Source organism: Rhea pennata, chromosome 5, assembly GCF_028389875.1.
Source record: "Rhea pennata isolate bPtePen1 chromosome 5, bPtePen1.pri, whole genome shotgun sequence".
NCBI classification, from domain to species: domain Eukaryota; kingdom Metazoa; phylum Chordata; class Aves; order Rheiformes; family Rheidae; genus Rhea; species Rhea pennata.
Genome location: NC_084667.1, coordinates 51,708,513 through 51,724,408, shown reverse-complemented (window position 1 = coordinate 51,724,408; position 15,896 = coordinate 51,708,513). Strand labels below are relative to the sequence as shown.

The 15,896-nt window shown below is 35.8% G+C and overlaps 1 protein-coding gene across 1 annotated transcript in view; it reads right to left on the bottom strand.

Annotated features, from left to right (window-relative positions):
- Nucleotides 1-801: 801 nt before the first annotated feature.
- The window catches only part of TDP1 (tyrosyl-DNA phosphodiesterase 1), a 52,701-nt gene continuing 37,606 nt past the window's right edge, over nt 802-15,896 (bottom strand). The window contains exons 15-16 of the mRNA XM_062576595.1: nt 10,073-10,187; nt 802-1,282 (exon numbers count right to left, since the gene is read on the bottom strand). Of these exons, the coding sequence (XP_062432579.1) occupies nt 1,209-1,282; nt 10,073-10,187 (189 nt within the window). The 3' untranslated portion in view covers nt 802-1,208. The remainder of the gene's footprint in view (nt 1,283-10,072; nt 10,188-15,896) is intronic.

Below are 15,896 nucleotides of genomic sequence, written 5' to 3'. Positions count from 1 at the left end.
TAAGTTGTTTATCATCTCTCAGTTTTCAGAGCACACTCCATTTAAAAGTTACTTTCCCTGATCCCCATCTCTTCAAGCTCATCAAGGATAGAACCAATTATTCCATGCAGTATAAATAGTAAAGTTTATACTTATGGAACTGAGCAGGGATGGAAACAGAAAGCAATCTTCCAGCTTGTTCTATGGACATCCCAACAGCATTCTGCCCTCATTCTGCTCGCATTTTTTTGCAAGGTTCTCAAAACTGGATAAAGAAGTAACAACAATTACAGGGACCAACTCATTTCTAGGCAAAGGCTGTGACAATTTCATGAGGACCTACTTTTTCTAAGGTATCTTTTAAATAAAACAAGGATAGAATTGCAGAATAAAAGAACATTAAATAAATATTAGGCAGAAGTACACTCTCAGTGAACTCTAAGCCATCTTAGAAAATGAGACTGCAAAATGAAAGATACAGTACTGGAACAGCTGGGATCCAGAGGCAAGTATAAATACAATATTGCATTGTACTATGACTTTCAGACTACAGGACCATACATCCTATAGGCACTGTTCAAGACTACTGTTCAACATCCAAGTTCATTCAGTTAAGCTGTTCTGGACAGTACTTGAATGTCTGCTGAAAGAAGAAAAAAAAGAAAAGAAAAAAGAAAAAAGGATTAGGAAATAATTGATGCAATACACTACAAGAAGCCAAAACAGCAAGTATCATCATATCTTGTATTAGAAGTGACAATTACCAAAGCAAAGATTCAATTCAATATGTACACACATTTAGAAGATGGAACAAACAAGATGTATCAACAAGATTGACTTTATTTGTACTTTAAATTTACAATAAAAAAGCCTTTTATTAGAACTAGTAGAGGCCAAACAACAGTCTCACAGTACAGCAAATTTTAAATCCGTTACAGTTAGAAACGCAGAGGGAATCTATGAGAACAGTCTGTGCTCATCTAAACCTTGCAAAGCATACTAGGAACTGCAGTAAGGAAAAATATACAAAAGGTATTTTAAAATGCAGTGTTTTAAGCTATTATATAATAATAAAGTCACAGATCCTCCCAAAACCTCATTATCAATATTTAAGTAATTCTTTCAACCAAAAATTAGCCATTATAGCTTAAAACAGAAATAAACAGTTTCACATCTTGTGTGGAAGGCTCAGTGTAAATAGGTGAAATATCACAGAACACTGGAAACTTTCATGATGGAACCCACATATTTCCATGTGTATCAGGGGCATTAGTGTAAGGAATATTCCAAATCCATGGGCGATCTGTAAACCAAACCAAAAACATGCTCATGAAAAATTCACTTAAATATAAAATTTTGATCTTCCTCCTCTTCCCAAGGTGAAAGATTAAAACTCCCACTAGTTATCACATCACTCTATACACAATTTCAGCTTACTGAAATTATTTATTCAGCTTTGTTCATTTTTAAAAAGGTAATTAATTACAGGCTTATTACCAAAGGCTTTATTTTTCCCCTAAATATTAATTTTAACGTAAGTGCCACAACCTGACATCACCCTAGCTGTAAGAGAAGTTTCTTTCAGACAGCATACAAGAACAGTAATGTAACCAAAATTGCTTTGGCCCAGAGGCAGTGTTTTGTGCTGTATATCTCTTAACAGAATTATAAATAAGTATTATAGTATTTTTTCCACAGAGACAGTAAAAATTCAGTGTCTAAGAATGATCCTGCACAAATTCAGAAGTGTTCAGGTTCCCACCTCACTTCTCCAAACATTAGATCTTTAGATGAGCAACAGGTTTGCAGCAGACGGTTCCCTCCCCTCCACTTCTGAGGGCACAGAAGCTATCCCCACTTTGACACTCTTGGGAAGAAGAAAAGGCAAAGCAGCAGGAGCTAATTGATAGCTCTGCAACCTACTCTAGGCTCTTCCTCCCACCATATACATGTTGCAAAAGATCAGCTTGTTACAGAAGCCAAACTATTATTCCACTTCTTTCAGGCTACTAACATACAGAAAAATCCTCAGTTCCTTTCAGAATGACTAGTCTCGGATAATTTTACATAAATGTAGCCTGGTTCATTTCTCTATCTACAAAATGAGCCCTGAAGGAAGACAGCAACATTAATCTGTACAATGCACAGATTCAACTGAATTTACTTAAAATGACAGTACTTCACTTATCAAAACCAAACTTTCCTATATGATATACATGTAGGCTAGATAAGGAATATCTGCTACATGCTTGTCAATCTAGGTTTTAGGTAATCTGTTGATGAGGGTTATTACTGTGCAAATTCCAAGTTTATAGATCAAATACCAGCTCCCATAAAATATGAGGTGAGAATTAGTGGTAGAGAGAATGTGAGCAAGAAAGTGACAGGAGCAGTAACGAATGTACTTTATACAACAGCACAATGTGACAGATGCCAAGCCAACTAAACAAGTGGCTGGGAAAGCATTTCTACAAAGCAGCCCCTTTCACCTGCTGGCGGCGTGAGTTCAACGACAGGAGTACTGCAGTTCTGTGCATTGCAGCAAAACATACCCCAGCCATAAGTGTTTCACAAATGTGTCCATTTATTGTGGTGAGAGGGTAAGATAGAATAAAAACTTCAAATTACAGCAAAAATTGAATCTGCGAGCAAAAAAGTCTCTACATTTAGATTTTATAAAGACTGATAGGGAAGCTACAAGTCACAGAAGCATAATCACTAGAGAAAGCACAGCCTACGCAACAAATGCCATCTTTCACATAATTTTATAGAAGGACAACAAACAAAGCAAGCATCCGCCTTTTCCCCTAGTTTAAAATCATGATACAGTTTCTGGATAGAATAAGCAGTTGTCTAGCTTTCTGGTAACCCTGGATAGACGATTTCCAAGGACAAAGAATTAAGAGGCTTTGGAAAGCTGATCAAACTTTAGCATCCAATTGATAGTGCACTGCCAATAATGCTGTTTTCTGGGATATCTAGACCAAATGAATCCTTAAAAGAAGTAGCGCTATTATCTCTCTAAGCTTCTTCTATCCACCTCTTGCCTGAAAGCCAAGTGTACCTTTTGTATTTTAGGTGAACATCTTACCACCTAGCAAATACTACCTTTCCATCAATCTTACTATAGTAAACAGCAATTCTAAATTAAACCCGGAAGTCTAGGCACAGAATAAAGCTAATGTTAGAAGAAGCACTAAGACTTACATATATTCAAATTTGATTATTGACCTCTGTGACATTAGAATAAATCTAGCCCCACTCAAGCACTGAAATCTGGGATCAAGAATACCTTATGCAGCTTGGACCTATCCATCTCACTACAATCCACAGTTACACTGTTTATTCATCAGAATATACAAACAGAGGGAAACTCAGAAGTATACAAATAACATAAGTCACCCTTCAAAGCACTCCAAGGGGCTTCAAAGCCTATTAACATATTTGGAAACTTGTTCTGTTAATGGGGTGCTGTCGGCTTTATAAAAACATCCGATGTTACTATAACAAGGTAGGTGTAAAATTATTACAGAAATGGATTGATATTCAGTTTAGAACACATCAGTTTAGGCTTCCCAGATAAACTGGATGCCATATTTAAAATGTACAGCCTGCTACCTCTATATATACACGCTTCAAAATAATTATACATCGTCCTGTCCCTTGTGCCTCCCTTTGTGTGGCTCTGAACCTTAGAAATTCACCAGCGGCTGGAAGAGGTCCTCTGCTAAGATGAGAATTGAACTTTGAGTGCTTGAGCTATTGGGATAACTGGTAGCAGAATGTCTTTACAGCTGCATACGTTGTATTGCAATTTAAAAGCAGGATTTGCTCTGGTTTTCAAAGTGTTGATGTGATAACAAAAATAAATAAATAAATGTCCTTTCCATGTCTGTCAGACCTTTCCCACCTATGCTAAAAACTTAATCATTATGCATTCAAGTTCCTCTTAGTACAGCAGATTCAAATCTGATATCACAAATTATGTGATATTCCCTGACTACAGTGAGCAGCTTGTTCCTTTGCCAGTACTAAGAACTGGAGCTATATTCATTTATGTAACATGAATCTGTTGAAAGAAGCTTCTCAATGGGGTGAAACCAAATGACATGAGAACCAATTCTTAAGCCTTCTAAATGAAATGCTGGGCTTTCACATGATCAGGCCGAACTGTATAGGCAAAAGAGGTACTAGTGCAAGTGAGATGTGACAAGGGAGCTGCAGGAAAAGAGAACTTTATATGACAAAATAACAGTATTCATCTCAAAGACTCTAAAGAGAAACAAAAACCTAAATATTAGCTGCAAAATACAAGGCAATTTTAATTATAATTACTTCACTAGGACAGGTTGTTGTCTCTGTATCTCCCAAATACCAGGCTGAATTGTTATTTGTTTTACTTCCAAGGAACTCTTGAATTATATACATGATCTATAGATTTTTGAATGGCTTTCTCTCATCCTAGTACTACCAATACAAACATCCATTTTTTTCATAGCCTTTTTTGCTGTGGCATCCTGAAAAAAGTCTGATCTGTTATTAAACTACAGAGGAGCTTAGGAAATTATAGTATCAATATAGTTTATCTGTCAAGATATTAAAAAGTTCTATCATCTACCAGATAAATTCTTTTTCTAAGTTCCGTAACTGCTCTGAAGATGTATTTGCTTCCCTCAAATGGGTTTCTGCTGTTCAACCAGCAAGTGGAAGTGAACAACTGCAGCTGTTCAAAGCAGCAATTTGCAAAGCGTTTTTAACATACAAGTTCTATACAACACATGTTATCTGCTAAAAATTAATGAGGTCCTTTGTCACTTCAGAGTAAGAACAATCTTGATCTTTGTTTTAAAATGGTCAAATGTAAAATGTGCATGTTATTCCTTGCAGCAAGAGAAAGATGTAAGTTACATATATCATGCATAATAAAATTGATAGTTCATTCCTGCAACTCCATTTCTCTCATTTTATGCTGGTAGTTTAAAACAGTTCGAAAGAAATAGCCTGAAGAAAATCTTTGCTTCAGCATTTTTCATCTGCAACCTTTATTTTGATCTTTTAGGATAACTTCTTATTGTTACACTTCCTCAGACTTTAACTACAAATTTTGCACTCTGCAGAAGACGAATCAAAACATATGCAAGATGTGTAATAACTAAACTGTGCATCACACATTTGTCCAGAAAAATAACCAAAGGTGCTTTTTTAAAAAAAACTCTTGGGTTGAGTAACTGTTGAAGCAAAATATTAAGTGGTGATTTTGCCATCTTTGCCTCAGCTGATGATCTGAAGCATATTCTAGAAGACTTCTCTAAAACCAGAGAATCTAGTGACCTTTGAAGTCCGTGACTCTACTAAACCAATACATGAAAACGGTAAAGCTAAACGGTGATTTTGGAATTCAAATTCCTCTGGTACAAAATGCTGGTTTCATGACTGTTATAAAAAAAAGACCTGAAGAAGAACAGGTTCTGCAGTGTACCCAAGCGTTACACTTGGGCTCTAGAAGCCCATATGAGGAAGTGTCCGAATTAAGCCATATTGAAATGGAGCTGCAGCCTCAAAACACAGTTTTACCAGACTAATAATGATTTGTGTTACATCTAGGAAGAAAACTGAAGCCAATGCAGACCAAGATTTGTCCAAAAAAATCCTGGTGTGTGAACTACAGTGACACTATGTACTTGATACTTCATACATTCAAAATTAAACTTCTAAACATATTCATAATGTATGAACCCTTGCTCTGAGTGTTCAGTCTAATAAGTGAAACATTTGCTATTGGAAATATTAGTATTCCTAGAAACAGAACGGGTTTCTAATTGTCATCTCAGAAGGAGGAGTGTTCTCTTAGAGTTTGTACCTTATTAAGCATGCGGAGAAGACTTGAATTTCTCTAACAATTCAAATATGACACTTCATATGTCAAGTTCTTTCAAACCTTAGAAAATACAGAAGTTCCATGTAGCTATGTGATATATTAATTGGTGGTGATAGTGGAAGGGGGGGGGAAGTTACTGAAAAATACGAGCGATTTCCCCAAAAGTAATCTTTCCTGATTTTAATTCCTTCATAAAATATTTTAGTCACATGGTAGAGGAAGTAGAGAATTCTAGCACTTTTGGAAGAGAAGCAAAGGACGGAGAAAGGTAGAGACAAAGGGCAGTAACATTTTCCCAGGGCTTTTCTGACCTCCCAAGGATACAGAAGGTCCCTGTAGGGGAGCTCAGAGTAATAAAAGATTCCTTTAGCTTAGCTGGACAAAACTAATCTTTTTAGGCATTCAGTCACTAGCACAAGGAAAGATAAATGAAAGCTACCCCAAGTCTTTAAGTAATTTGTTTCTAGTCATAGAATAAAACCAAATATCTAAAAACACCAGAACTGGAGATAAACTTGCAACAATGAAGTTTTTTCCTGTTTTAGTCACCACTGATCATCACTTTGAATGTAAAAACAAACAAACAAACAAAACCACTAGTTTCCTGAAGTCACTACAATTATCTCCTAAATGTAATTTCACCATGCTCCCAATTTCAGCTCATTGAAAAATTGGACAGAATACCAAGTGCTGAATATCTAAAATTACAAGAAAAAGGTCATTTTGCTCTTCATGGCAGCATGGCAATGGAATACTGAATAGTGAGCAGGGCTCTTCACAAGGGAGAGACCTGCTCATGTGAGAAGTCCAGATCCTTTCGTACATTCTTTAAAAAACTGAAATAATGGCTGTCATAAGCTGCAAATATTAGCAATTCATTAGTTACACACCAGCTAAGTAAACTGCTCATTTTTTCCAAAATGCTTTAACTTGTATTAAAGCAAATTTCCATCTTATTTGCCTTTGTTCAAGTCTCTCACGGCATGCGATTAGACAGTTTTATCCCACAGTCAAGGGTAAAATTGATCTCCACTGGGAAATAATGAAACAAATTTTAATACATTTTCAGAAATGTTAGAATAGCTGAGGAAAAATCCTCTTCAGAAAGGGAAAAAACTGAAGTCCAATGTAGTTCATGTAACCGGTGTGTATATAAAGTATACGTAGTTCCACTCATACTTTAGGTTCATCTGAACTGACTCTGTCTTGACTTATTGTATGAACATTTATTTTCTGTATGCTATTAATCACCTGAACAGTCAGTTTCTTTCCTTGATTTGAATGCATGCACTGAAGAGAAAAATGAACTGGAAGTAACTGTTTTATCAGAAATTTAGCCCCCTCCCCTTTTTTAGTTCCCCTTCCCTCCCCCACCAAGGATTTCAACAGTTCCTGAACAATTTTTTTAAACTAACAGCTTAGAAAAAGATTACATTAATTCCTATCTTGTAACCCAGTCACAATTTAAATAATACCCATGCTATTTTAGTTCATCTTTTTCAGTAGCACTGTAAGAGAGTTCTGTAACACATGTACAAGATTAATAAACCTGAAATCTGGCAGACCAATAATGCATAGAAATTGTTGCAGAAATACTTCATCTGCTGAGGTCCTCCTAAAACAGCAGAGCCACTAAGGCAAAATTCCAATTGCACTTAAACATATCTATAAAGTTAAGTGCAACTCACCTGGCAGGAAGATATATATATATATATATATATATATATATTTTATACAACACACACACACTCAAAACTTTCGGGTCCAAAAGCCAATTTCTCAAGCTTGTCCCCTCATCCCCCAAACAAAATGTCATCTTATGTAATTAAAATCAGCCACCACTTCATACTAAAATTCCTGATCTGATTGCTCTGACAGTTTGAACTTCTCACCTCAACTTGAGGCAATTATACTACTGCCAACAGTAGTCTGAGACAGTTTAACGTTTTCTTCAAGAAAGATTTAAAGACTGTGGTTGGCATAAGCAGGTGGAATTTACCTGCACATGTATTACAAAATAGCCTTGCATGAGAGCATATAAGAAGCAAAAATTAGAAATACAACTGCAAAATATGCAAAAGTTGCAAGAAAATTTTAAATATGCTATGTGCCACCTGGGAGAAGCATAATTACCATATCAGGAGCAACTTAAAGCACATAAATACATCTTTCAGTGAATAAAGCAATAGCTTAATCTACAATTGTATTTCAGTGGAGGATAATCCATCTTTCTAGAAGGAAAAAAATAAAGTGTGTAAAACCAAGAAGTTATCTGTAGCACGACAACCTCAATCTATACTGTTTTAAGTTTTTGGAAGAAAAGCAGAAGGAGGAACAAGATCTTCATAACTGTTTCTCCAAGAGATTCTATCTTTGTTTTGCCTAAACCTGGGATTTAGAATGAAACCCACTCTCTGACTCACAAGACAAGACAGACCTACAGGCAAAGGTATAAGAGTCTTCCAATTTTTTTCTCCTTGCTATATGAGCTAAAGAAAAAGCAGGACAGGGATCAAAGTTTTTCACTGTATTGAATTTAAAAGATGTTGGATCAAACCCATGAATTATTATGACTGAAATCAGACAATTTAAATCTTTTATTGATGAGTTTATCACTGTATTTTCTGAAAAAATGCTTTTCCAGATTCAAGATGCATTTATTTTACTGTAACAGCTTTCACACTGGAGCCCAAGCCCCTTCTGATGAATAGTGGTTCATACAACAGATAAAGGCATTATGACAGGATAACAAATGTGCTCAAGTAAAAGACATTTCTACAAGTTAAAGAGCAGCTTTTCTTTCACTTTATCTGTTATCATTTTATATGCAACCTAGACTTCTGTTGCATCAGATATACCCAGTGTAAGATTTGAATTTGCACAAGTGCAGGAAAAAATTCTGATGTATTTTGGTATACGTACGTTCTACATTGCATGGCAAATTTATGGCCCTGTTCCTGACCATCTGTTCTTCATTCTCTATTTCTTTTCTATCCTGCTCTGAAAGGGATTTTCTGATTATATAAAAATGATGTGCTGCTTGCTTTCCCATGTTTAGAGAATCTGAGTTCATGGAAAATCCCCTGGAGCGTTTTCTCCTTCAATTATAGGGATCAGTCAATATGGTTTCTTTAGGGAAAGGATAATTACTTGTATTCCTGCTTCTTGAGACTTCATTAAAATGAATCTATTTATATCACTGTTTAGAGACTTTGGGAGTTGATAGCCATACTGTTAAGGATAGATTATTTATGATGACCCCATCCCATAACATAGGCATTCTTAAACATCTTTTCTACCCAGAAGTTTAGGAAGTGAAAGAGAACATTCAGGAAAGATGTGCTCCACACACAAGCTTTCCATACAAAAGGCAAAGAAGAGGAAGGGGTGGGGGTGAAGTATCTTGCATGTATATTTTGACCAAACAGAACATCACTGATGCAGCAGGTAAAAATGTCAGAATTAAAACAAAACCAACATTACTAAATTTTAGTAGGAAGATGACAGTGCATGTAGCAGATTAGTGAATACACACATATGGATTCTTATTTTTAGTTTTGGATTTTTGGAAATTTTAAGAAAAAAAAGTATGACATTTTAGAAAAACCTTTCAAAAAGCATCAGTTTAGGCACTAGCTACCCAGACATCAATACATCAGTGCTTACACATCCCAGAATACAACAGTTACAACTAGCAGTTTATAAGGATTCATCCACAAGTACAGTACTCACTGGAACATTAGCTAATATAGGACCACTTACAAGATACCCATAAGAACTGAAAGCCAACTCAATAACAATGGTAGTTAGGAATATAATCTCCCTCTTTAATTAGCAAATAATACAAGCAGAGACCCTCCCCCCCCCAAAGAAAAATATTAATAGTATTTAAGGAGACAGTGCATATTTACTTGGTAAGTGGTAATGATATATTGAATCAGCATTTCTATACTGAGTATCTTTTCACTGGGGAAACTGAAATAATCATATATGAATTTTTAGATAATTTAAGAGAATGCAGCAAACTCTTAAAGTACCCTTGCAAGTTACAAAAGTAACACGTATTGCATCCTGCAAACTCAAAGTCTTGTTGAAGCCAGATGAGAAGGACAAGATCACCCACTAAATTATAATCATAGGTTAAACAGAACAGGTATGATTACTATTACCAGCATATACTAAATATACTTTTAACTTTCTGAAGTCATGTCTTACCTTTGCTTCCATACTGTTCTGGGGGCAGGTCATAAGGTACAGGAAAAGATGTTGCTGGATCATTACTTTCCGAAAGCAGTTTCCCTTTTACATGAAAGTAACCTTTGTCCAATCCCTATAGAAGGGGGGTAATATAAAGAACAAAAGGACTTATTAATTTGGGGAGGGGCGAGCGGAACAACAACAACAAAAAAAAAAAAAAAACACACCCCAAACCCTAGTTCACTGTGGATTCTCTTTCAGCAACAAGAATTATTTTATCAATAAAATGCTTTGCTTTTCTGAGACACAAAATACTTACTAAAGCATCTTTCTGTCTTAAGAATTCAGCCTCTTTTATCTCTACTACTTCAGTCCTTCTTTCACATTCATTGGTTTGGCTCCATAGGTAGGTCCACATCAAACATGTTCTATAACCCCCCACCCCCCACCCCATTTCCATGTTGAGCTGGAAAATAGGCTTGTGGTCTTGCTTCTGTGAGCAACAGATTTGAGCACAGCAGTGCCTGAGCGTGCAGTTCTATTGCTCACTGAGGCCAAACCAAGACTGATTAAGATCTTCGTTAGTACCATAAATGCAGTGTATCCCAATACACTGCTTCTTTTACATAAGCCCTTTGAGAAATTAATAGTCATAATTAAAATTTGATTCCAAACATGTTGTGTTATTGTGTTAAATATTTGACTAATGAAAAAAGCTTTAAAAAAAATCTCACTGTTTAATTGCATGTTGAGCATATTAGATGTTAAGTGTGTTTTGTGAACTGAGTTAAAATTAAACTTGTAAAACACAAACAAATCTTCAAAGTCATACTTTTTAGGTAATTTTGGTAATGCCAAGTATACTAAAAAAATTCATATATAGATTTGAAACTGCTTGAATTTAGAGTTTGCCGATTAATTTCAGAAAGAGTGAAAGACTACCAGTTAAGGACTGCAAAAAAAAAAAAAAAAAAAAAAAAAAAAAAAAAAAAAAAAAAAAAAGATGCTACACCACAATGCAATAAAAGGGCAGATGAATTTGTTGCGATTCAATAACTTTTGACAAACAATATTGTTTTTGCCAGAGAAATGGGATCCCATTTGTAAGTTTTAAGAAGTTTTTCAAAAGCAATCCTTAATTTTGAAATTCTGTGGTGGTGGACATGACAGCTATCTTAAGTCCACTCTGATTCAAATACAGTTTGATTAGAACAGACTACAAATTTAAAGTCCGTAAAATTTTTTTTTATTCCAAAAGTATTCCTAAACTCCAATGTAGTTTTCCAATCCTAAAAATAAAGATTCCTTCCCCCCCAAAAAAGCTTGACTATTAATTTATATTTTCATCCATGCTATAGCATCCATCAGTCTGAGTTTTACTAGACTACTGTTCTGTGACAGTACAAGTAAGCTTCATTACCACTAAATTAAACCAGTTTGAAATGCAAGTGCTGACTGAATAAACAGTACCATTTATAGGCATTATTTTTACAACTCTGGAAGTTCTTCTTTACTGAATATTTACTTCATCAAAACATCAGTGTTGTAAACAAGTCAGGAGAAGAGACAGCCATCTGACCACACAGTGCACACGAGGCAAAGGAGCCTCACACCTTTTCCTTTAATATTCTGGAAACAACATAATAAAGAGAAAGGAGAGCTAAAGACAATGTCAACCTATATTAGAACAGCTCTAGCTAAGCAGCCCATGATGCTCCTCTAGAATACAGAACCTTAACTTATCTCATAACTCAAGGTAACAGGAAATTAGTTGTTATGAAGTAGGAGATGGCTCATATTACTTCAAGGACTATGTAGAAAGACAACCTTTTATACAAAAGAAGAGGGGAGGGGGGTGAGGGAGGGAATCCATGCTAGAGGACTGTCTGTACCAGTGATCTGTTTCAAATATCACTCTCTTATATCTTTAAGGTCAGGGGGATTTTGATAAAATTTCATTAAAAATCAAGGTACAGTCCCCTGTAGAGTTTAGCCTTTAGAGTAACAAATAATATAACATTCAAAACATCAATGCAGAGACACAGAAGATTTTAAAAGCTCATAGTTGACAGAATAAGAAAATAAAAAATTCAGAATTACATAGAAAAAGATGCGACAATCAAGTTGTACAGCTTCACTGCCAATGATCTTGAAGGACTCAGAGACTGACAGAAATTTCATATAAAAATGCAAATAACCATACTTAGGTCCGTAGTGGAAAGAACACATGAGTTGTCCCAGGGATGCTATAGCTCAGAGAACAGCATACAAATGTGGAAAGATGGATAGGAAAAAGTGAGCTACTTCTTACAGAAAAAAGTAGTAGTTATGCTTCATTTGGTGGGAGACAGGGGATGTGCATGACACTGTATACTGCTTATGAGATGACGTTTTTAGTTACAAACTAAAATGGAGACATCGAACCTCATACAAACCAACCTTCTAGCAGGCTTTTCACTTGTCTTCCACATGCAGCCAGTGACAGATGTAGCATGTCAGATGATGTTTCTCTGGTGTATCATGAGTTATATATGTAATATACATATGTATGTAAATACTATACACATAACACATACATATGCATATATATGCACACACATAAAAATAAAAGAAGCATGACCAAGACCAAAGTTATACAACTATTGCCTTGCATGATCCGAGTTTGAAATTGTAAAGTCATTGCTATCAAAGCAGCACACTGTATGTACAAACTACCACCCTGGACTCTAAATACATATTTACTAATCTCAGTCAATTTAATTGAAATATCAAACAACTTCACATCTATTCCACTCTGAAGTTCAAAGCTATGGGTGCTTTTCAGACAACTGAAAGACAGGCACCACAGAGTACAGAAATTTGCAGGACATTTAAAATCACTTTTGTATGCATACACCTTTCTTTTCAACCCATTAACCTTTTCATTTTTGTCTCTGCTTCATTTCTTCTACCCACTCTGACCCATGACTACCTCGGTGCATTTTCTTTTCAGGCTTTTTGCTTCCCTCTTTTCCTACAGCTTGCTTCTGTCTTTTCCTTGTTCTCCTTCAGCAGTTACACAGTTAGGTTTTCCTTTTCTGAGAGTCTTAATTTTTCTCTGCTGGTGCCTCCCCACCCCACCACCATTGGATTCTATCATTTGATCCTCAAAATGTCCCATTTGTACTTCAGAACTCATCTTCTTCAGATTTTCTACTCAGGAAATATCAAAAAAGACTATTTGTAACTTTTCCTCAAAACATGCTGGAGTAATAAAGTCTAGGTTATGGAATACATTCTTTAACAAGGCTCTCTAAGGAGATTCACATGCCATTAAAAATAACTTTCATATGTCTATCTTTACACAGGAGATCAAACACAAATGACAAACTAGTCACATTTTGTCCATTCTGAGCATTTCCTGGATGTTTACAACACTCAGTGATGCTTCCAAAAACAAACAAGTAGGGTCTTGCCTAAAAAAAATGCTGCCTGACTTCTAAATTTTCCTCTACAGCTATACTCTTTCTTCCAGAACTTTTCCTCTGCAGACATATTTTGTTCTTTGATGTTGCTATTTACAGCAATGCATTTTGAAGTGTTAAGAGATACACTTTCTCACGTGAGAAGTGCAAGATTTTTGTACTTATGAAGCTTCAGATGCTGTCATGACCTTTTCTAGTACGTTAGCATCATCCATTGTAGAAGTAGGCATGACTGGAGGAGAGAATGGGAAAAGAGGGAAGGAGGGAAGACAGCTTTTAAAATTCTGCTTTCTCTCATTCTTTGTCCCAAACACTAGGTAGACTGCAGATATAAATACATAAAAATCCACCACACTGGTACGGTATTTGAATATTACTGAAGCAACTCCAACAGGAGACTGCTGACTTTGTTACCAGATGACAATGGGACTATTCTTCCCCGTTAAAATAAATAAGTAAAATGTCATTTTTAGCAACAGCATCTAAACCCCCACCACTACAAGCAGTAAAAGAATTATGGACGCTCACAAGTTTCAGTGACAATGCTCCTCTGGCTAAGAGAAACATAATGAAATCCTTCCTCAACATTTTGAGATGCATTTATTCAAAACACTGCTTTATTGAACTGTAGCAGTAAGCGTTTTCTAAGAAGTCCACAGTGACAAATTCAGGTATCTACACTCATAGTTCCTGGGCCTGGAAAATGTGCCTCTGGTTGTCTTTACAATCTGAATTTTAAGATCTTGTAGCAGTCTATAAACACTAAAAGTTTTAACATCCTGAAGTCCCTATATAAAAATTCTAGTTTATCCACAGTATATTTATCTTTTCCCACTCAATTCTGTATGGGATAGAAGTCCTCATTGGAAACTAGATAAATCAAAAAAAGGAAAATGCTACCACATCACTTTGCAAGTTAAGGTTCCAGTTAAGAAGCAGAATGTACTTTGGTTTTGGTCTAAGCTAATGGTTGACTACCATCCGACACAGATTCAGTTCATATCTCTCTCTCCAGAGGCAACTAAGCAGCAGTGTTTTACTCTTTAGCAGTCATTAAGCATCTACCAAAACACAGCCTTTCAGAAACTGAAATACTCATCAGATGTCTGTGACTGATTTCTAGAAATAACTGTAGCATCTGATACCACCAGGCAGCAATATCCCTAATTAAGTGCTCTGTTTGGTAGCAACGATAATATTCCTCTCATTTTGTATTTCCAAAATGTTCACTGGCTATTATCATATTCTTCAATAGTCATTTTAAAAAAGTTAAGTATGTCACAAACATTTTCACACTATTTTTACAAATCAGTCTCAGGTTACCCTACAAGCTTAGACACAGCAGCTGTAATGGCAGAAGGTTCTCCTTCAGCTGCTTGAAGGAACCATTTACTTCAAGAGCTTTCCAGTCAGACACTCCAGGCTCTTTCAAACATGGAATAACTATTACTTTAATGTGGTTCCCAGAACAACTCCATACTGTTAAGGACATTGTCTCAGCATGTTCTAGGTGCTAAAAATACAGTTTATGTCAGCCTCTGAAAAGGAATCCCCAGCAGTTAAAAAGAGTGAGCTGAATATGAGCGAGTGAAGACACTGGAGGTGAGAAGCAGAAGTGGCAATAGAAAGGGAAACACAGGTCAAACACAGGACATAATCATTTTACAAGCATTGCTTTTTAATCAAGAGAAGTTTGTGGTCTAATGTCAGCATCAGATGATTTTTCCCTAAGCACTAAAATTGTAAACGATGACAGCTGCTGCTATGTTGAGAACAACCATTCAGCATAACTCAGAGAGTCTGCATTAGTGCACCAAGCCAAAACCCAACCTCAAATCATAAGTTTTGGAAAGTGTTTTAAAATAACAAAGAAAAACTGGCAAATGATGACAAGTAAGAAGTGATCCATTTCCAAACTTTCATTCAGCAGAAAATAGAAGGCACACAGCTCATGACTAGTGAAATTATTTCCCTATGATAGAGCATGTACTACAGAAGTCTTTACTCTGACCAAAAAAAATAATTAAAAAAAATCAATAAATGATAACTGTGATCAAACTGCACGAAACAACCAAAAAAACAGAACAATCAAGTTGGCATTCCAACAGCTGGAGTGTACTGAGCCTCTCTTTAAAAGATAACTTGAGCATTCCCACATCTTAAGCGCTTCATCTACTTTGAATTTTTTTAATGCATATTTACCACTGGAAATACACAGAACACAGTTTCCAAAAGTTAGTCTGTTCCTAGCTCTCCACTACCTTTCAGCTAACTAAGCCTATTCTGCAATGTATTATGTTAAAATCATACTGAGGAAACAAATGGTATAAACACAGTAGAGTCTTTGCATCATACTAAGTTACCTAAAAAACACCTTT